Source organism: Phytophthora parasitica, assembly GCF_000247585.1.
Source record: "Phytophthora parasitica INRA-310 unplaced genomic scaffold supercont2.57, whole genome shotgun sequence".
In the NCBI taxonomy this organism is placed as follows: Eukaryota; Oomycota; class Peronosporomycetes; order Peronosporales; family Peronosporaceae; genus Phytophthora; species Phytophthora nicotianae.
In genome coordinates, this window is record NW_008649043.1 from 1 (window position 1) to 20,905 (window position 20,905).

General features: G+C 51.1%; 10 protein-coding genes across 10 annotated transcripts; 6 read left to right on the forward strand and 4 right to left on the reverse strand.

Annotated features, from left to right (window-relative positions):
- Positions 1 to 6,500, forward strand: PPTG_16392 (hypothetical protein; the record flags this gene model as incomplete). Its single annotated transcript, XM_008913916.1, has 1 exon — positions 1 to 6,500. A coding segment is annotated over one exon (5,780 nt), but the record flags the coding sequence as incomplete, so codon positions are not given.
- A 49-nt stretch (positions 6,501 to 6,549) lies between these two features.
- PPTG_23916 (hypothetical protein) lies at positions 6,550 to 6,699 on the reverse strand (the record flags this gene model as incomplete). Its single annotated transcript, XM_008913917.1, has 1 exon — positions 6,550 to 6,699. One exon carries the CDS (start codon positions 6,697 to 6,699, stop codon positions 6,550 to 6,552), a length of 150 nt encoding a protein of 49 aa, XP_008912165.1.
- A 255-nt stretch (positions 6,700 to 6,954) lies between these two features.
- On the forward strand, positions 6,955 to 8,242 carry PPTG_16393 (hypothetical protein). The gene is made up of 2 exons (XM_008913918.1): positions 6,955 to 7,910; positions 7,975 to 8,242. The coding sequence occupies exons 1-2, from the start codon at positions 7,305 to 7,307 to the stop codon at positions 7,987 to 7,989; spliced, it is 621 nt and encodes a 206-aa protein (XP_008912166.1). The 5' UTR covers positions 6,955 to 7,304; the 3' UTR covers positions 7,990 to 8,242.
- A 119-nt stretch (positions 8,243 to 8,361) lies between these two features.
- Positions 8,362 to 9,659, forward strand: PPTG_16394 (hypothetical protein). Its single transcript, XM_008913919.1, has one exon. The coding sequence runs from the start codon at positions 8,564 to 8,566 to the stop codon at positions 9,410 to 9,412; it is 849 nt and encodes a 282-aa protein (XP_008912167.1). The 5' UTR covers positions 8,362 to 8,563; the 3' UTR covers positions 9,413 to 9,659.
- Positions 9,660 to 10,403: 744 nt separating this feature from the next.
- Positions 10,404 to 11,902, forward strand: PPTG_16395 (hypothetical protein). The gene has a single exon (XM_008913920.1). The coding sequence runs from the start codon at positions 10,425 to 10,427 to the stop codon at positions 11,682 to 11,684; it is 1,260 nt and encodes a 419-aa protein (XP_008912168.1). The 5' UTR covers positions 10,404 to 10,424; the 3' UTR covers positions 11,685 to 11,902.
- Positions 11,903 to 12,345: 443 nt separating this feature from the next.
- On the reverse strand, positions 12,346 to 14,000 carry PPTG_16396 (hypothetical protein). The gene has a single exon (XM_008913921.1). It carries the CDS (start codon positions 13,804 to 13,806, stop codon positions 12,496 to 12,498), a length of 1,311 nt encoding a protein of 436 aa, XP_008912169.1. The 5' UTR covers positions 13,807 to 14,000; the 3' UTR covers positions 12,346 to 12,495.
- Positions 14,001 to 15,320: 1,320 nt separating this feature from the next.
- PPTG_16397 (hypothetical protein) lies at positions 15,321 to 15,845 on the reverse strand (the record flags this gene model as incomplete). Its single annotated transcript, XM_008913922.1, has 1 exon — positions 15,321 to 15,845. One exon carries the CDS (start codon positions 15,843 to 15,845, stop codon positions 15,321 to 15,323), a length of 525 nt encoding a protein of 174 aa, XP_008912170.1.
- A 729-nt stretch (positions 15,846 to 16,574) lies between these two features.
- On the reverse strand, positions 16,575 to 18,353 carry PPTG_16398 (hypothetical protein; the record flags this gene model as incomplete). Its single annotated transcript, XM_008913923.1, has 1 exon — positions 16,575 to 18,353. One exon carries the CDS (start codon positions 18,351 to 18,353, stop codon positions 16,575 to 16,577), a length of 1,779 nt encoding a protein of 592 aa, XP_008912171.1.
- A 556-nt stretch (positions 18,354 to 18,909) lies between these two features.
- PPTG_16399 (5-formyltetrahydrofolate cyclo-ligase) lies at positions 18,910 to 19,830 on the forward strand (the record flags this gene model as incomplete). The annotated part of the gene is made up of 4 exons (XM_008913924.1): positions 18,910 to 19,263; positions 19,359 to 19,512; positions 19,584 to 19,648; positions 19,717 to 19,830. The coding sequence occupies 4 exons, from the start codon at positions 18,910 to 18,912 to the stop codon at positions 19,828 to 19,830; spliced, it is 687 nt and encodes a 228-aa protein (XP_008912172.1).
- A 121-nt stretch (positions 19,831 to 19,951) lies between these two features.
- On the forward strand, positions 19,952 to 20,721 carry PPTG_16400 (hypothetical protein; the record flags this gene model as incomplete). The annotated part of the gene is made up of 5 exons (XM_008913925.1): positions 19,952 to 20,076; positions 20,160 to 20,251; positions 20,324 to 20,399; positions 20,464 to 20,609; positions 20,696 to 20,721. 5 exons carry the CDS (start codon positions 19,952 to 19,954, stop codon positions 20,719 to 20,721), a joined length of 465 nt encoding a protein of 154 aa, XP_008912173.1.
- Positions 20,722 to 20,905: the final 184 nt, after the last annotated feature.

A 20,905-nucleotide genomic window follows, 5' to 3' on the forward strand; every position in this document is an offset into this window, starting at 1 on the left:
AGGAGAAGCAGGAGGAGAAAAAAGAAGGGCAGGAGAAGAAAGACGGCGAAAGCTCTACTGCTACCACAACCGAGGCACCGTCGGAACCGAAGGTTAGCATTGATGACGATGAGGTTGAAGATGCTGGCGAGGAACGTTTCTTGGTCAAGTGGAAGACGCTGTCGTATCTCCATACCAGCTGGCAAACAGAAGACGAGCTGCTGGAGACAGACAAGAACGCGAAGGGTAAAATCCAACGCTTCCGCGAGAAAGAACTCCGTTCTTTGTACTCTCCGGATGTACAAGGAGACGAGTATTTCAACCCGGAATTTCGAAGCGTCGATCGCATTCTAGAAATTCGAGACAAGCCTCTCGATGACTTTGCTCCTGATGATACTGTGGACGGTGAGAGCAATTTCCTGTATTTCCTGGTGAAGTGGAAGGCTCTTCCCTATGATGAGATCACGTGGGAGCGGGAAGATGACGTCGGCGATGACGCAGCTGTGCAGCAATATAACGATCGTATTATGAGAGCTGGGAAGCGTTTCAAGAAGATTGCCCTCGCCAAACACTTGCCGCAGAGTAAGCGCAAGAACTTTAGAGGGTATACCGCTGAGTCCCCTCCGCCGTGCAAAAAGGAGCAAACCTTCCAACTGCGTGACTATCAGCTCACTGGCGTGAACTGGATGCTTTTCAACTGGTACCAGAAACGTAACTCGATGCTCGCAGATGAAATGGGTCTAGGTAAAACCGTGCAAACGGTGATGTACATCAACCATCTCGCAGTTGTAGAGCGCTCACCGCAGCCGTTCATCATCGTCGCGCCACTTTCGACGTTGGGTCACTGGCAGCGCGAGTTCGACAGCTGGACCAATCTCAATGCCGTCGTTTATCATGGATCTGCTGCAGCACGAAATGTTTTGCAGAATTACGAGTTTTTCATGTCGGAGGACGAGCTATTGCGTGCTGATGAGCTGACTGGGAAGAACGTCATTAATGGAAAACGAACTGTACCGCAACCCAAGCGCAACTGCTACCGCTTTGACGTGCTGATTACCACGTATGAGATGGCTTCTGCTACGGATTTGTACAAGTTGGCTCAGATCAACTGGCAGCTGATGGTTGTGGACGAGGCGCATCGTCTCAAGAACCGGAATTCCAAGCTGTCTAACATCCTGCACACTAGGTTTACGTATGAGAGCATGCTATTGCTGACTGGTACGCCGCTGCAGAACAATGTGGAGGAACTTTGGGTGCTGTTGAATTTTCTGGACACCAAGAAGTTTGCTTCGAAGGAGAGTTTTCTCGAGAGCTTTGGAGAGCTGACCGATTCTGCACAGGTCGAACGCTTGCACTCGGAGTTAAAGCCGTACTTGCTTCGACGAATGAAGGAGGATGTGGAGAAGTCGCTTGCTCCGAAGGAGGAAACGATTATCGAAGTGGAGCTCACTGTGCTTCAAAAGCAATACTACCGTGCTATCTACGAGAAGAATACAGAGTTTCTTTCGAGAGGCGGCAGGAAGGGCGACACTCCCAGTTTAATGAATGTTCTGATGGAGCTCCGAAAGTGCTGCAACCATCCTTTCCTCGTAAAAGGTGTGGAAGAGCGCGAGGTCAAGCGATTGGCGAAGCAACCAAATGTGTCCAAAGAAGAGATTCAACGCCAAATCAGTGAGAGCCTTGTGGACACTTCGGGCAAGTTGGTTCTGCTGGACAAGTTGCTGCCGCGTCTGAAGGAGACTGGCCATCGCGTTCTGATCTTCTCACAGTTCAAAATCATGCTGGACATCATTCAGGATTATCTGGCGCTGCGTCGCTACAACTGTGAGCGTATCGACGGCAATATCACGGGCAACGAGAGACAGTCAGCGATCGATCGATTCTGTCGTGAGGACAGTAATTCGTTCATCATGCTGCTAAGTACACGTGCTGGTGGTGTGGGTATTAACCTGACAGCGGCTGATACTGTAATTATTTACGATAGCGACTGGAATCCGCAGAACGATCTTCAGGCGCAAGCGCGTTGTCATCGTATTGGTCAGAAGAAGAGCGTCAAGATTTATCGTCTGCTCACAGCGAAAACGTACGAGTTGCACATGTTCCACAAGGCGTCATTGAAGCTCGGACTGGATCAAGCAGTGCTAGGAGGAATAAAAAATGACGACCCTGTAGCGAAGCTGAAGGGCACGGCGAAGAAGACCAAGACCAACGATCGAATGTCCAAGGAGGAGATTGAGAACTTGCTCAAGCATGGCGCGTACGAAATGTTCAAGGAGCAGGATAGTGAAGCTGAAGCGGCCAGCAAGAAATTCGGTGAGGAGAGCATCGATCAAATTCTCAGCCGAAGTACAACGATCGTGCACGACCCGACTCGAGATGTCAATGGAAACGAGAAGAAGAACGCCATGTCTTCGTTCTCAAAGGCGACTTTCGTGAGCTCGACGAATCCAGACGAGGAGGTAGACATTGACGATCCCAATTTCTGGACGAAGGTCATTGGTCTCAATGGAGTCGAGGAACAGAAGAAAGTGGAGCCTTCACCTCTGCAAAAGAGACGCTGTCGTCGCAAAGTCAAGTCGTATTTAACTGAAGACGATAAGGCTTTCATGATGGATAGCGGAGATGAAGCTTCGTCGGCGCAAAAGAAATTATTCCGGGAACTTGGTCGTCAAAAAGACGAAGAATTTGTCATCTCTGATGACGACGACGATGATGATGATTCGAGCGACATAGCGTTGGCTAAGGACGATTTGTCTGGCATAGCTTCCAATGGGAAACGGAAGCGTTCGAAGACACCAGCGCTGCCGATCCACTACCAAGTTGATCGCATATCTGAACTTCTTGGAACTTTCGGATACGGACGATGGGATGACATGAAGCGTCATGCTCCGAGGTTGCAACCGTATTCAGACAAGGAGTTGATCAAGTTCGTTCAAGACTATATCACTGGCATGGTGCGCGTGACGACAGCGATGGCAGCCTTCCCGCGTATTGGACTGGATCTGGAGCCTAGTCGAGTGTATATCGTGTCAACAACAGCCCCTCCGCAAGTTCTGGCGAATGCGTCACCTATTGAGAGATATGCTCATGAACTGAACAGCTCACTCCGTCGCTACCGCTTCCTTACGCCTATGCTGAAGGATATGAGGGTTGCGAATCTGCTGGCTGTGGCAGTACCACCACGACTGTGGACTACGGACTTTAAGAGTCGAGAAGCGCGTGGGTTCCGCACGAAGTTGCAACAGATCGACACGATGTTCAAGCTTAGCGAGTTTGTGCGACTCAAGTTTGTGCAAGTGCCTCCTCTTGTCAGTTTGATCAAGGACCTTCAAAAGATTGGAGACGAAGCTGAGGCTCATAGAATGATTGAGTCCGGCACAGTTCCTGAACCTGCTGATGTGGGTTTTGTCGAGGAGATAGAGAAATCTGCAGCTGTCGAAGAGAAGCCTAAAGAGGCTGCAGAGGATCGTTCTGAACAGGTGATCGCAGCAGAAAGTAGTGAAAATAAGGACACGAGCAAGGGCGAGGTAGATTCTGCGGCTACAGACACCAAGGACGTGAACAAGGACGAGGAAGGTTCTGGTGCGACAGACCGAAGTCTGGAAGAGAAGCCCGCTGCTGCAGAAACAAGTGAGGCGGTGACCAAGTCGGAGGGTAAGAAATCTTCTCCAGCAGAACCTGACGAGTCCAAGTCTTCGCCAAGTGCTGCTAGCGAAGAGGATACAGCTGCGACACCGTCTGCGGCTAAACCTACCTCCTCGTCGGATAGCGGTACTGCAGCCTCTGTATCGGATGTCACCAGCAATAAGGACGACACGGAAGCGATGGATTCGCCACCTTCAAGCGGCGAAATGGATGACAAAAGCGCTGCTGCTGCGAATAGTGAGCGTAAATCATCTTCAGATAAAGCCGAGGATGAGACGAAGGACGATTCTTCTTCTGGTGGTGCTCAATCGGAAGCACTGAAAACGCAACAGGATGCCACGAAGGAGAAGACTGACGCAGCTGCCGCAAAGGACAAGATTGAGCGCAAGCAGGCAATGAAGATCCTCCGATCGCTAGCATCTGTCAACTCTCATGAGCCAGTAGCCCCGTGGTGGATTTCTCGTGTGGACGACGTTATGCTCCTATTGTACGTGTATCGCGAGGGATGGATCAAGGGACGAACTCTTCCAAGCCGAATGGTGGATTCGACGACAATATTTGGAGAGCGCGCGAAGCGATACCCGATCGGCGAGTGGCCTTCTCTAGCGATTCTCAATCGACGTATAAAGGTACTGCTACACTTGTGGACTGCCGTGAAGGCAACTCCTGTTCCAACTCCACCGACATGGATCGCTACAGCGTTGAATGTTACGGCTGCAAAGTATCAGCGGCAACACGAAAAGCAGCAGCAACTGCTACGTGAACGCGAGCTGCAGCGTGCGCAACAATCGCGTCAGCACGCAAGCACATCATTCCACAGCTTACGTCACAATCAGTTCGCGAAGCTCGTCTTCTCGTACGGTATTCCGGATATCAGTACGTGTCGAGACAAGCGCGAACGCAACGAGAAATGGCGCTACTTTTTGCAGGATAGCCAGCTGGAAATTGGGCGCTATCCGTTGGAGGAACTACTCGCTGAAGCGCTAGACTTGGAGCGCGTGTGTCGTCAGCGACTTCATCCCGTCGTTGATGGGATGAGTAACAGTGAGCTCAGCGAAGAGAACTCGATTTTGGGCGGCAAACGAGGCTTTTGGCTGCTTACAACCACACAGTGTCGACGCTTGTTGCACCGTGTGGACCTGTTCCGCCTGCTGCGGACGCAGATCCTTGTTCTGCCACCCGCTCAGCTTGTGGAGGTGGTTACTCGTGTAGTCAGGGCTCAGTCGGGGTCTACAGAGTATCCCGTGTGGTGGAGTAGTCCAAGACACGACATTCTGCTGCTACAAGGTGTTGAGTGTTACGGACTGGACGAGCACTTGGCCTCAGTTTGGAAACTGCCGCTGTTCAGCTCGGCGAACAAGACGAGTTCGTTCCCTAGCTCCAGCTGGGTGGAAAATTACGTGACGGCGCTCGCTCTTGCTTGTCGTAACTTGATCGTCAAGGCTCGCACGTATCGGAATGATGGATACGTTGACTTGAGCAATGACGACGCAAAGGAGGCTCCCGTTGATATCAAGCATAGGTCACGATCTGGTGGGAACTTGGAAGGAGAAACTAGACGACGCATTCGGGATATTCGTGGCATGCGAGAAGAAGACCCGCACTTTGTTCCGTCAGTGCGTCTGCGGCAGATTATCGAGAAACAACAACTGGAAAAGGATGGAGAGTCCACCTCGGTCAAGTCTAATGCGCAACGGGTAGAGTTGACACCAGCCGAGGAGACGACGCTGATGCAGCTGGAGGATCCGTATTTTTCCCCACGCGTGCGAGCGGTCTGGGCGGAGCAGATTAAGCGGGACGAGATTGAGGCTGCAACGAAACGCTCAAGTGTTGAAAGCAACCGTGAGAAGGAGACAAAAAAGGCAACGAACAGCAATGATGAAGAGGAGAACCCCTCAGATGATGCCGATGTGATCGACCTCGAGAACGACGATGGTGATGACAGCGAGGAAGAGGAAAAGAGTGCGCGACCAGCTTCGTCTTCGAGGCTTAAGATTACGAGATCAGTGCGACGTCCTGTTGCTGCCGCCGCGAAAATTAAGCGAGAGAACTCCAAACCGACCAAAGTCAAAGGTGCAGTTGAAGCTGAGGACGAACAGCCTGCTGCACACGCGTGGGACGTGATCGTGATTGACTCCTCTGATGACTCCGATTAGATTTAAGCAATTCGAATTCAGTGTGTAGGAGGACATCTACCTCCCGTCATGCGTAACAGGTCGACCAATGCCTTTGTCACGTTTGTACGCAAGGAAAATGAATTGAAAAGGTGTTGGCGGTATCGTCTCTTTCGTTCCATGGTAAACTCAAGTTGCAGATGACCACAGGTCGTTATGACTGACTCAGTCACTTTTAGTACCTTCGAATATTTTTTAAGAATAAAACAGGGTATTAGATGCGATCTTGACGTCAGACAACGAACCAGAGCCGCAGCAAGTTCACGAACTATCGGGGATCTGGGGATTTTAGTTCCTCGATTTAGCTGGATCTTTGGAAGTCGATTGTCAGAATTTACTCGGTAGATAAGTGGTCGGAAACGACGTTAGTTGCGGATCGAACATCTATGCACTTGTATCTGCTGATCAAATTGCGCACGTGGATTGACTCAACAAACATTGTCGGGAAATTCACCTTCAAGTGGAGGAGCAACGCTGAGGCTGCATCGCCACGGATCCTGAAGAAGGATCTACACCGGACATTCCCCAAGGCGTGATGGCACAGCGCAATTCCAGCACGTTGGCCGTTGATTAAAGTAGCCTTATTGGATAGTTGTTGGCAAAGTTCAGCTGATTTCGACTTCGCAACCTTCGAAGTAGATGTATCGCCAGAAATCCCGCTTGTTCGATACCAAGAGAGTCCTTTTGGCGAGGGTCGTACCCAAATTATGTTCCTCTCGTTTGGGGGTGAAAGTTCCCTTCCTTCAATCGTCTACATCAGGGCCTTCATCTTGCCGTCCGTTATCTTTACCAGGAAGAGCTGCACTCTGCGCGCAGGTATACTGGAGTCTGCAATCTTCGCCTTGGTCGCAACTATCAGCAGAAGATTCTCGTCATATGCAACATCCTCTTCACTGGGCATCGCCCAGTTCAACCTCTCCTCGATGCTGCATATTTTGAAAAGGGAAATGAAAGGTGGCCTATTTGTTTTGAAACCCTTGGTTGCCTAAAAATTCGTTTCTATAAAAAATCTTATTCCAGAATTTACAGCCTAGCGAGAAGACGATGTTCCAGGGTGACGTGGCATGTTTATAAAAGAAAAAGGTGTGCTTAGTAGTGTGTAGTCGATATCATCTTCCGATTCTAATGGTAAACCCACGTTGCAGATGACCACAGGTCGTTATGACTGACTCAGTCACTTCGGCCGGTAACTGTACACACATGCCGCCCTATATGAATCACGGTCCATGTAGAGGCGCCCGTCACAGCTGGAAGAGGTAGAACTAACACCCTGACTTCTTGCTGAAGTACCAGAAAGGTAAAGATTGAATTCAACGTTGGAACTGCACCACTAACTTCGTATCATCACATGCAGGACAGCATTGATTACTCACCCAACTTGTGTCCGAAGATCCTCTATGGTATGCTACGAGATCCGAGAGTGAGCTTCAAAACGTCATCAGCAAGCTTAACGGTCATCAGGGTGCTCGGTCTCATTGTTCGATTTCCTGTGGAGGCCTTGTTTCGATGGATCCGTCTGCTTTCATTATCGACGATGAAGAATTCATGAGCGAAATCATCACAATCCTCAACAGCTTCGATAATGACTACCTTGTCCTGTTACCTGAAGACACAGCTTCGATCGAGAGACTGTCCCAAGTCGACTCGGAGTCTTTTGTATCGATGACAGCTCCTGAGCGTGAACGAGAAGAGAAATCGAGTTTTTCTGGAACCCAAGGCCAAGGTGCACTCGCTGTTAACGAACAACTTGAGCCGGATACCATTGAGAAACGGTCGCCAACAATTCGTGGGCGAAGTCGCGGCCGCTTTCGCATTCGTGAGCAGTTAATTCAACTCCGCGCGGTGGTGAAGAAAATGGAGAATCATCTTGAAACGTTGAAGAATCCTCCTGAATCGTTGCATTTTGATTCGTGCGACGACAACCAATCGATCATGGCAAGGAGTGAAAAGCAAGCGAAGGTGAACACTGTGTGGAGAAGCATCGCAATGGAGCAATTTCGAGCTCGTCGCAAGGCTGAAGTGCATAACGCACAACTTCGAGAGAACTTGTGGGCCAGTATTCAATTGTCAGAGCAAGTGAAGAAGTTACTACAGGACCAGCAAGCGCATTCTGTAAGTGCAAGTTTCGAATGTTCTAAAAGGATTCATAGTACTAACTTGACGCTGTCTCGCTAAGGCAATCTCTTGCTGATGACCCATAAGGGGAGGGGGAGGAAGCACAAATGGTTATCGACACCCTTGTCTGGACTATCTTGGCTGTGACTTTACATGTTAGTTCAGTAGTATCTCAGAGTTGAAGGTACGGTGGGTACAGATTACACTTCAGGTAAGGTCGGAAATGAACTAGACTTGCTTCTTCGTCACGTGTAGTCAATCCACCACGAGTGAAGTTACTTTGTATCTGATTGAGAATCCACTTCAGTTCATTTGACAAGTACAAAGCGAAAACGTCTCACTACCTTCGTCGATGCCTGTCACAAGTGAACACGAAGTATACGCAATCTAAACGCAAAGTAGTCGGTCTACCATTGAAATGGATGCTTCATCTTATTTTTGAGGGTCGCGTTGATATATGCATTATACTCGAACGAAGAAACTGTAGAATGAATGTTCCGCTTCTCGAGCAAGCGACACTACGATGACCAGTTGATCGCGTCCTATTCGTCAGCTATTCGTTCGTAGACAAACAACATGATATTCCTTGACGAACATGACTGCTGCTTTCATTCTTCGATTAACCTTCAATTGGTCGTCAGACAACCAGCATGGAACCACTGAATTTCGACATTGTCGACAATGATGAACTTCTCGCTGAGGCATTGGCAATCCTCGACAGTATCGACGTCAATCGGCTTGGGGCTGCTGCTCCAGAGTCGCCTCGTGTCGCTCAAGAGATACCAGATGAAAAAGCTGCTGCGGACGATCTGCTCAAGACCGCAATTGAAGCTGTTCATGCCGCCTTCTCACACAACGGATTGAACAGCTCACGTGTTCCTACAGCGACGACAATGCTTCAGGAACACAAGCCTATTGCACCTGAACAACTCCACGACAACCAAGATGAAATTCCAAATGTGAACCACCAGCTAACAAGATCTCCCCTTCGTGTACAAACCGAAACGGGCAGTACAGAGGCGATGGCCCCAACAAGTCAAAGCAGCGGTGGCGGCCGCATCCGTATGCGCGAACAATTGATACAGCTCCGTTTGGTTGTTCAGAAGATGGAAAACCATCTTGAAACTCTGAGAAGCCCACGCTCCCCTCGATTCGGCACCCACGCGAATTACCTCGAGAACGAAGAAGTTGTGAGAAATCCAGTTGTCGATGAAAACGACAGGAATCGTAAGAATGTTCCTGAACATGGTAGTGATATTACAGCTGAAGCGGCAGTATGGCGCAACATTGCAATGCAGCAATTTCGAGCGCGCCGCAAGGCGGAGCAACAGAATGTCGAGCTACGAAAAAACCTGGCGACACAGATACAACTCTCGAAGCAAGTAGAAGATCTGCTTCAAGCGCAACCACCACATCCCGTAAGTACTACTGGTAAGAAACAACATGATTTATTGCCACGACGAAGCTTACTATTATTTTGCGATTCTTGCTTAGTGTGAAAGAATTTGCTAGATGTAGTGGCAGAACCAGCTCCGCCTTTGGAACGAGAAGGAACGTCAATTTGCAAGCGCCATGACAGCCAGAATTATACGTTTTGAAGGAATCAGTGAGAAGAAGGACGTCCTGGTACTAGACATATTTCAGACATCCACTAGAGAGCACATGCCAAAGTTTCTTTGAAAAGTTGCTTTTTCTTTGCATTACGTTCCTATGAAAGCAAACAATTCCAATGTTTTGGTAAATGAGGCCAGGTTCGGTTTGAAAACAAAATATAAACGTGCCGGTCTGCCGTGTCTTCTCTCATATTTTCCAGTTACCGTCTTGACAACAAGCCTCACAAGAACCAATTACAGCCAACGATGTCCGAAAAGGCAACTTTCCGCCTGGATGACGTCCTGAAAAATAACGGAGAGGAACACTCTTTGATCATATTCTGCTATTAGTCATTAACGAGGCAAAAACGACAAATATGACTAGGAAACAGGTGAAAAAAAAACTCTCCCGTCGCTGATCTCTACGTGGATGAACGCTGCTGATGGCTTTGTTCGGGTTATTGAGTATGCTCAGACCCAAGTCGGAGGCGAACCCTTACCGGCCCCCGTGCAAATTCCATGGAAGCCGTGATTAAGTCCGCTGGAATTCATGAGACACCGGATAGCTTGGACTGTCGTGGTTCGGTGCTCACAAAAGAAGATGGAAGAGGTGGCAGCTAGTTGCGCGAGCTCGGCGCTGACCCGTGGGTTCGACGTATGGCCGCTGTTGAGGTCTGAGCCTCCATTGCGAAGATCATCGCTCACTATGAACAAACCCTCTTTGGGGGTAAAGCCGCAGAATGGTGGTCATGATCGACCCGAAGAGTGATGATCACAACGTTTACCCTTTAATACCCAATAATTTTTCAAATCTTCCAAACATTATGTCAAGTCGTTCAATACAAGTCTGTCTGTCTATCCTTATGTCAACTTTTCGAGCAATCTGGATCTGTCATTTCATTTTTAACTCCTCGATAAAATGGCTGCCGAGCAAGCGAAAACCCGCGGCAACCGCGCCTTTGCCGCAGGACTGTACTCGGACGCCGTGGCCTGCTTCTCCGAGGCGCTGGCCGTCGCCCCCTCCGACCCAAACGCGCACGTCTTTTACAGCAATCGCTCGGCAGCGCAACTCAAGCTCAACAAGGCCGACGAAGCACTCAAAGACGCAGACCAATGCATCGCACTCAAGCCAAACTGGGCCAAGGGATACTCACGTCGCGGCTCTGCACTGTACGCCCTGGGACGCTACGCCGATGCCTATAGGGCCTACAAAGACGGACTGAGTCATGAGGCATCCAACGCGGGGCTGCTCGAAGGACTCCGTGCCGTGGAAGCCAAGCTAGTGACCCAGAGATCCGGCTCGTCCCAAAGCGCATCTTCTTCGACGTCTACACCAGCCCCAGCAGTCAACTTGAAGGGATTTCTGGTTGGCAACAAGCGCAACATGTTCCAGTTGTACCAGTTCATCCTGCGCAGTCTGATGCTGCTCTGCTTCGTCAACTTTTGGATCCCCATGCTGCTGTCCAGTTACGCCGCCTACTCCAACTTCTTCAAGCTGGCACTGGTTAACCACTCCAGCTACTTGGCCTTCACGCACGGTGTCCCCAAATGGAACGCCGCCTACGCACAGCGTCTGCTGCTGGATCCCGCTGCTCAGGTTTTCTTCTTCTGCCTTGTGTTCTGGGTTTCGGCTCCACACGGAATGGCAATGATGCCTGTGTTCCTGTTGGAAATGGTGCACTACTTCGCCTATTTGCAGTCGCTATTGCAGATTCTTGGACTGGCCGAGTCTCCCGTTGTGACGCTAGTGACCAGCAAGGCATTGGTGCCTCTCACGGCGCTTATCATCAGTGATCCGAGCTTCCCGGCACTGGCCACGCGTGCCAAGTGGGCCAAGCTGTACACGCGTATGCCACAGGTGGCGGCCAATATTGATGTGGCCATTGGCGTTGCGCTGATCCTGGAGATGCTCACGCCGTCGCGCAACTTCCTGCTGCTCGTACTGTACTGGCAGGTCCTGCGTGTGCGCTACATGATCTCGCCGCAGTTGCAAGAAGCCTTCCGCTCGCTACACGCTATGATCCTCACGGTCGTCCACCACCCTCGCTGCCCTGCGATGATCGCCGCTGTGTACGGCAAGATCCACGCATTTGCAGTCAAGATGGGCGACGTGGCGGCGCAGCAGCAACAGGCTGCGTCTGGTGCTGGTGGACTGGCCTCGCGCTGCAACATCATGTAGACGGATAGACAGGAGTATGAAAGAGATTGCGACTAGCGAGATCGACTGGTGTTGTGTTGATTTGCCCTTGAAAAGCTCTCTCAAATGCAAACTTTGGTGCCTCCTTAAAAAAAATCATGATTTTCAATGATTGACTTTGTTGAATACGCACAAGTGTGTCCACACCTCCACGTAACTTGGTGGTCATGTAAAGAGCAGTAACGGACTATCAAGCGTCTAGGCGAGTTTGGCACTGCGAAGACGTTTAGTAAACTGCCAGGTTAACGTAACACATTGCCAGACATGTGTGAACTTCGTACTGTGAAGAACTTGATTTAAGATTGAATCATACTCCAAACTCGTATTTTATATGCGCCTTTGCCAGCCGCCATACGCAACATCGTGGAAAATGTGACGGAGCCGGTTAGCATACGATTCATGCAGCAAATCCGCGCGGTAGGATAGGTACACAAACACATCCTGCTTGCAGTTCACTTCAACCAGCACTTCCCGCTGATCGACACCTTCAACGTGAGAGCGACACGTGTAAGACGCGTCTCCTTATCATTTTCAGCAGCTGAGCACTTTGCCAAGTGCTTGTTGCAGCGTTGTTCCTTTACACTTGTCGCGATTTCGGGCTCCCTCGCTCAGCCAAGGCGCGAAAACGAGTAAACTACATAGATGCAAAGGCGGACTTTGGGAGTTCATAAGGTTCTCATCTTCTTGTGTGGTGACATGAAAAGCTAGACAAAATGGCTAAAAATTTCCTACTTCTTTGAAGTAGCATCTAATGACTATCCTAAAGCTCTCTCCCTCGGTGTCCGACTGAAGTCTATGCAGCCGTGACGGTGGAGAAGGAGCCGATACGAGAGCGCTTGGCCGCTGCAGGGTCTACGCAGCTGACCGAGAGAGCGCGCAATCGCTTTGTCGGTGAGTTGATCGCTGTGTCGTTCTCGCTGTTGGTTGCGGTGGCGCTGGGTGAAGTCGGCGCAGAGGTCTCTACGGGTTCCTTCTTGATTTGTTCCTCTTCTTCTACTGCTTCTTCCTTCTTCTCGGGGTTCTTACTTGAACAAGAGTCCTCCTCCTTAATCGCAGAAGCGTCCTTGCTTCCCTTCTTCTCGTTCCGATTGGCCTTGTAGAAAAAGTCGAGCAGTAATCCCACGGCATTGGCGTCATCCTCATCGCCCTCCTTGTTCCCATCACCATCCTGGTACATGCGGGGCTTGAGCGGTACAGGTCGTGACCTGTTGCCAGACGATGTGGAGCGCACGTCGAACTCGTCCGTCTGGATGGGAGGGTCCTCCCGGTTCTCTTTGAGTCTCTTGATGAAGGCTGCCTCGAGTGCCACTAGTTCGAGCTGTGCCTGCATGATCCTCACTCGGGACTCCGGAGTGGGGCTGCATGGACGGAAGACTTGCTTGCCGATGCACTCTCCGCCCGTGAACTTCTTGGTGATACGCATAGGCTCACAATTGAGCTTCTGCGACAGATAGAGACGCAGCATTGTGCCTCTCTCGATAGGCAGAAGACCCTCCTTGAAGTAGTTGGTGAGTTGGGCAGCGTATCGACTTTCCTCTTCTGTCCACTTGCCCTTGCGAAGACCTGGGCGAGCTTTGCTCTTGGTGGAGCGATTGGAGAGCTTTGGAGTACGTGTGCGCTTAGGTGTGATCTTCTTGGGCTGGCTGGGATCCTCGAGCATACTGTCGGTTGTGGGGGAGAGCTGCTGCTGCTCCGTCTTGATAGTAAAGCGGTCCTGCGGGTACAGCATCGAGTGTTGCGGCTGCGGCTCGCGCTCGGGCTCGCTTATTGTGCTATACAGAGGTTGGCTAGTGGGTTGGGCGGACGGGATGGAGGCCGTGAGACCTGCCCCGAAGCTGTTGGTCGTGCGGGAGCTTGGGATGATGAAGCGGAGCGGGGCCAGCGTCGGTGCCTGGGCAACTGCGGCGCGCTGGAAAATCGTCGGCTGTGGCCGCATGGCCGGGAATGAAGGTACAGGTAGCGTCGAGGAGGTGGGGAAGCTACTGCTGATGGGTGCGCTGGCAGTGGAGCTGGAGCTAGAAGCAGAGGCAGAGCTGCTGCTGTTGCTGCTGCTGCTGCTGCTGCTAGGGGACGAGCCCTGGTGGATCAACGAACGCATGTCCATGGGAATTTGCAGTGATGTATATGAATAACGCTGCCTGTCTGATACGAAGGCGGCGTGGGCTCTTGACTTGAGTGATCCGAATTGCGATGTGAACCTCGAAGTGGCCACCGGCTGGAAACGCGTCCGACATTTCTCCCCCTTGAATCAACCAGACGATTTTCATCCAATCGTCGTCGTGCTGGTCGTCAATTGACGAAATCTTCAATACTGAGAAACTTACCTACATCGGCAAACGCGGGTAAAATATATATTAGAGGTGTGTAGACTGAAGGTTTGGTGAATGTACAGCATATTATATAGGGTATTGATGACTACAGGTGCAAAGTTAGTGAGTGGTCCGGATCTTTCACTTCAACACCATTAATCCGTGTGATTGGTCCGGAGAGAGCAGAAGATCCCCGGCTCTGACTCCTGGCAACTTCAACAAAAAAGAAGCGTCTGTGGTGCCAAAGTTCTCGTTTTCGAGAAGCATTGGCTGCTGCGTGGGGTATGCCGCCCTCAGGCGGAAATTTTTGATCGGTGACTAGCGCTCCTAATTTCGACCCCTCTTGTTCAAAATGGAGACACCTCGCCGCTGGAGAATCTTCTTGTTGAAGAGAAGAAAACCCCGTCTATGTGCGACCTTGAAGCGCCCGCTTTGAGACAGTTCTTTTTCCCGTGGTTTTTGGCCAATCGCACGGCAAGATTCTGGTCTCCACCCATTTTTGCTTGTGTTGACTTGAGGACCACCTAGAAACGCGATCAGCGCCGACGATGGGGATCTGTGCCCGCTCGACCGCCACGCACGGCAGTGCCACCACCACAGAGTGGTGGGGTGCTTCTGGTGTGTGGTTTCTTGCGTCAAAATGCGCGGGAGCGCTGTCGAATGCCTCAAGCGAAGCAGACTTGGCAGAGAGCTGGGACTTCAACAGCCTGTTCTTGCACTCTATTGCCAAACTTCCTGAAAAAAAAGCAGTGCAGCTGGGCGCACCCTGTGCAGCGGATCTCAGGAAGCCGTCTTCGGACTTGGAAGCAGAGCGTTCTCGCGTAGAAGGAGACCATTGTCAAATCGACTTCAACGTCGGCGATTTAGTATCGCAGATGTACTGTAGATTCGCTGTCGAGCGACGAATATCCGCCATTCATTTGCAACTTCTACGTCGAAGCTACCGTGTCTCTTTTCTGACTTGATTCCCTCGCCTACCCCTTTTCATCACGTCATTGGTCGCCGCTTTGCGCATTCTTCAGTGTTGAAGCCTCGGAAAAGATCAGTCTCCGACTCGGAGTCCATGGTGAAGTCCCTCCCAATGCTGCTTAGCAAACACTTTGCCAAAGCGATGCAGAAGTCTACAGTGCTTCATGCTACGTGTACATGCATCATACCCCAGCAGGACTGCAACTGTAAATTAAAGGAACTGCTACTTCAGCGGATTCGTCGACAATTGTGAAAACTTCAACGTGGCATTCAAAAACCCTCGCGGGGGGTACAGCATATTTAACTTATAAACGAATTGATGGCGGCGTCGTAGCACACTTCAGTTGACGCCCTCGATGCGTGGCATGTTGATCACTGGCACTCGTGACGAGACTCGCCGCCTCTGCTGCTGTTGTAGTTGTTGCTGCTGATACGGCGAGTAGCGCTGCTGGCGCAGAAGATTCGCGTTGTATCCCCGCATAACTCGCCGCGTGCACTGGGCGCACGAGCACACCACCTCGCCCGTTGACGCATTGCCCAGCCAGAATACCAAGTCTGACCACGGAATCTCGTCCGTGCATGGTTCGCGCGACGGCTCCAGCCAGCAGCCGTTCACAGCAGGTTGAGACGAAGACGTCCTGACGAATCCGGCAGACATGCAAGTTCCTTTGCTTGCGCTGCTGTTGCTATTGTGTGTGAAGAAGCCGGCGGGATCCAGCTCTAGAAACGTCTCGGGCGTCGTGGGCTCCAAGAAGTTGACCGGGAAGAGCGCCGACACGTCATTGCTGTCGCCATTCCAGCGCGGTGCTGGGCCGTTCGAGCTCGGGCTGCTGAACGTCGACTTTGGCTGCTTGTCAGTGAGCATTCTGTCGGATTGACGATGGTTTGTGCTGTACGGGTAGGCGAAGAGTGTCCCTTGAGATCAAGCGGCGAAGTAAGACCTCGCTTCTGAGCTCGACGGAGAATTCGGGAGTGATGAACGGGAGTCGAAACACGGTGATTTAGCTTCACCCAAGCGTCGCTCTCTGCGGCTTTCCACACGTGTTGTGCTATGTCAAAATGAAGACTGTAACGTACAGGCTTCACGTGGCTCAAGAATCTCTGTAGTATCCCACATTTGAAACCTCTTCATCAGATGAACCTACGTTACGTTCAGCAGGCAGTTCGGATGCCTAAATTTGTGGGCTTTCCGATATGGTATATCACTATGCGCTACGATGATGGGGCCAGATCACTCGTTCGCGTTGGTGAGATCGATGAATCGTGCAGTGGCGGCGATATGCTCCACCTCGTTACGCCTGAAACGGATGCGTATTTGATGCCATACTCTATCGGAGAGATCATCACCCTTTAAAACTAGAAGCTCCAGTCTGAACAACTTCAACATCGACATTTCAGGTTGAGCAACACACATGGGAAGTGAAGACACGAATTTAGAGTAAAGTTCCGACATGGGACTTCGAGGAGCGCTACACACATGTGTAAGTCCACTGGAGTCTTTCGGATAGAGCAAATGGTGAGCCGCCACAATAATACACCGGAAGTTGTGAGCTTGTGCTCATATTTGCCAGAATCCAGCTGATTCTTGGTCAACTCAGCCGTACAGGAACTGCGTCTCACCTTTGAGCAATACGCTATCGCCAGAGCTCCCTCGCGTGCGGCATGACGCAGAGTCCAGCTCGGGTTCACTACTTTCTTCCGGATCATGAGGATGCGTCAGCAAGACTTTTTTGTCGTTGGATGCGGCTGTGGAGTAAGACTGCATCGTCACGCTGGGGTGGTTGGTCTGTAGCACTAGGTCTGACAATACGTGCACGCTATCACGGCGGTAAATGCTCACGGAAATGCCGTGTCGCTCACGCATAATGGGGACCAGCAACTGCGTGAAACCCGCAGCTATTTCGCTCGTTAAGTTCACAAGCCGCAGGGGTGTCGCTCGACCAGTGCCTCGAATCGAGTTGTGCAGCCAATCAGTAAGCGCCATGACTTTCAATTTGTCAGTGGTCCATTGATCCAGGAAACGTCTGATTAGTGGCGAATTGAGGTCTCCTGGTGGCGCTGGGAACGGCGCCGTCTCCTCAGCCCACTTGCTACTGTCTTCGTCATCCACAAGTGCTCTAATCTGTTTCTCTTTATCATCGACATCCGCATCAGCGAGAGCTGCAATGTGGTAGTCAAGCTGGTGTGTGAGTCGAGAAATCTCGTCTTGAGCTGACTTGTTGCATTCCTCCAGTGCCTTCTGTGACGCGACTGCAGCACACCATTGCACCTTGGTGTGACGCAGCATTTCCTTGGATAAGTTATATTTCTCGGTGACGATCTGCAACTTGCGACTAAGGCGTTCATTCACCGACTCCACCGACTCACCGCTGCTGCTGCTGGCGTCCGAAGCCGCCGACCCATTGCTGCTGTTACTGGCCACGCGCTTAAGTGCCTGTTCCAACACCTCTTCTTCAGCATTCTCAGACAGACTATTCGGCAAGTCCATGGTGGCTCGCAACTCGCGTAGCTCGGCTTCAAGCTTCATGTTCGTGTCAATGAGCACGTCACGCACAGTGACACCCAAAGTCTGCGGATCTGCCTCTTCCGGTTGCTGGGAGCACGTGCAGTCAGCTGCAAATGAACGCGACTCGGCGATCTTCTTATACACCAAGTTCATTGAGCGGAGACTGTCCAGTACGGCTTGCTCTTCCATGCGCTCTTCACGCAGCGTATCATTGGCACTTTGCAGCTTCTCATTACGCTTCTCAAGGCGCTCGATGTGAGCAACACACTCTGGTAGCTTGGTCACCTTGCGGCGCAGAGCTTCGACCTCTTTCCGAAGACTCTTGACTTCCAAAGTGTGCGCTTCGTTCTCCTCCGACGTGATGTGCAGTCGCTGTTGCAGTTCCTCGTAGTCCGTGTACGTAAAGACACTGGCCTGGTTCGAGTCGTATGTTGCTGCAGGGTTCGCCACAGTGTAATTCTGCTCTGCAGCTTCATTCTTGGCTGTGTCCATTCTGAGCTGCTCCAGCTCCAACTGCAAGACACTAATGTGGTTCTCCGCCACCGACTTGGCAGCCTCGGCATCTGCCACTTGTTGCTTGAGCAGATCCTCCTTCTCTAATAGATCCGTCACGAGTGCCGACTTGGCCTTGAGCTCGTTGTGCAGCGCACTGGCCTCCATGAGCAGATTCTTCCTATTCTCCATCACATTGGCCAGCTCCTGCTCGCGCAACTCTAAATGCGCGCGTAGCTTCGGTCGCTCGTGCTCCAGCACCGCCACTTGCTCGCGCAGCGCCAAGACCTCCTCGTTCAATGCCTTGTTGGCTTCGAGCAGTTGAATACCAGCCCGTGCAGCCTTTCGCAGAGCCTCCTCCTCATCCATATCCATGTCAAAACATTCAGAACCTCGACCTGTTCGTTATGACAAATAGGGTTCACGGATAAGTTCACACCAAACATATGTATTTGATATTAGAGATTAAGAGCAAAACAGCAGAGGCGCGGCGAAGACGTACTGGAGTATGGTGCTTCGTCGTCTAGCGCTGAGCTTGAGGACAAGGCCCTCTCCAGCCTGTAGTCAAGGCGGTTCATATAGACTTCCTCTTCCGTGCTGGGGCAGTGCAAGAAACGTAATGCTGGCCTACGTTGGGGCCAACTTTGGGTTGTGCACCTCTTCGCTCGAAATTGAAGAATCCGTGAAACCTGATTGTAGCCATCATATTTAGAAGTTGTCTTTCTAAGACATCACTTTCCTAATTTTGGCTCAGTAAACCTTTATTTATAAGGTTTAACAATCAAATCAGATCAGTTTCAAAGGGTTTGTTCTCTGCCGCTGATAGAAATAACGGATGCACTGAATAAAAGCCCGCTTCACTAAAGGCTAGATAAAAATCCCTACAAATTCCTAAATAAACTATTTAGATCTGGACTAAAACGTTTCAAGGATGTCGTCGAGCAGTAGCATAGCACCCTCGAGCAGTGTCGAGGACATGGCCGCGTCACTGAAGAAGGAACTGCGGCGCCGCATTGGAGCAACTCTCAAGGCGCTGCCGGATAGCGAGGTGACGGAGCAGAGCCGCCTGTTGGCCGAGAAGATATGCGCCTTGCCGGAGTTCGCTCGAGCCCGCGGCATCAGTGTGTACCTGGAGATGCCCAAGGAGGCAGCCACGTCCAAGCTTCTGGAGGCCGCTTTCGCAGGAGGCAAAAAGGTTTTCGTGCCCAAAATCACGGGGCGATCAGCCGAAGACTTGATGATGCTGCAGGCTACGTCGATGGATGACATCCGATGCTTCCCCAAGGTCGGATCGACTACTGCTCGTCTGTAGGACTCCTACTCCTAGTAGAAGACTATTCAGTGATCTGATCGGACTGTAATGGACTGGAAACTGTGCAGGACAAGTGGCAGATTCCAGATCCTCCTCTGCTGTCGGACACCGGCACGCCGCGTGACGATGCAGTGCAAGGCGACGAGCTGGAGCTCGTGCTGCTGCCAGGAGTGGCCTTCGATCGCCAAGGAGGGCGCCTGGGCCATGGCAAGGGTTACTACGGTGAGTCTTCTGCTGCAAGTTATACTAAGCTGTAAGAAGTTGCTGCTCAGTGCGTCTTGTTGCTGCTGTAGACTCGTTCCTGCGACGGCTAACGGAACACTACAACGCCATAGGACACCCACCACCCACAACCATTGTACGTGTTGTTGCAATCGGATTTCCGCTAGAAAACTTGGCACAGCACATTGATAATTGTAATTGCAGGGTCTTTGTCTGACGCCGCAACTCATTGAGCAAGTGCCGTTAGCTGCGCATGATAAAATGCTCGACCTGGTGGTAACTCCCACCGAGGTCATCCGTGTCAATCCACCCCAATAACTGCCAATGAAGACTCATTCAGTTATTGGCTGAAAATAGAGAAGCAAATGTATCACTGGTTAAAAACTGGCATTGAGCTGCTCTGGCTGCCGCGTATCTCGGCATTTGACAACGAAATACGATGGGGAAACGCTTGTTCTTGGGTGCGCTGTGTCTGCTTCTGTGCACCGCAGTGGCGCTCGGGCAAGACCTATACGAGCTTCTAGGCGTCTCGTCATCCGCTACTGCGTCCCAAATGAAGCGCGCGTGCGTAGCAGTGGAGAAAGAATGCTTTGAGTCAGGGATATTCCAACGAATCTGTAACTCCAATGTACTTGATCTGTTTACAGCTACCGCAAAATGTCGCTCAAGTACCACCCGGATAAACAAACGGAGGAGACACGCGAGGCCATGAAGGAGGAGTTCGTTAAGATCACCAACGGTGCGGCGGATCTCGATAATTATGATGCATCGAGGACTTCGTGCTGATTCCTGTGTTTTATTGCTGCAACAGCGTATCGCGTGCTGTCAGACCCAGAACGTCGTGAAAAATACGACGTGTATGGAATTGCCGATGACCAGGGCTTCGAGTACGTGGATAAAGCAGTGGATTCGAATTACTTCATGTTGGGAGTATTGACTGTAGTTGTGTAGGAACTTCGATGAGGCTGCTCGCTTCGCGGAGGAAGGCGTGGAGGACTCTCTGGCGAACTGGGTGGGCCTCGTGGCCGTGCTGGCTCTCGGCATCATTCCCATCGTTGTGATGCAGCGCAATCGTACCAAACCTTTGAAAAAGAGACGTGAGGTAGATGGTTACTGCAGTTTGAGGAGAGGATAGTTGGTGAACTCATGTGCGCGATGTGCTGTGTGTTTGTTGGTGATGTAGGCCCTACGAAGCCTAGCAAAAAATAGACTCACCAAGGCGGGAGACAAGTCGTTCACCAAGACGTTCACTAAGACCCGCAAGCAATACGTCGACGACCCCACCCGTGCGCGTGAGTTAGCTCGTAGACTTACTGGCGGTGTTCTGCTGGATGTTGATTTACTCATTTTGTTGTTGATTTTTATGCTTTGCCACTACAGACCAAGATTAGAG

Coding starts and splice junctions, on each gene's coding strand:
- PPTG_16393 (XM_008913918.1), top strand. CDS start 7,305: ATGGATCCGTCTGCTTTCATTATCGACGATGAAGAATTCATGAGCGAA.
- PPTG_16396 (XM_008913921.1), bottom strand. CDS start 13,806: ATGGACATGCGTTCGTTGATCCACCAGGGCTCGTCCCCTAGCAGCAGC.
- PPTG_16395 (XM_008913920.1), top strand. CDS start 10,425: ATGGCTGCCGAGCAAGCGAAAACCCGCGGCAACCGCGCCTTTGCCGCA.
- PPTG_16394 (XM_008913919.1), top strand. CDS start 8,564: ATGGAACCACTGAATTTCGACATTGTCGACAATGATGAACTTCTCGCT.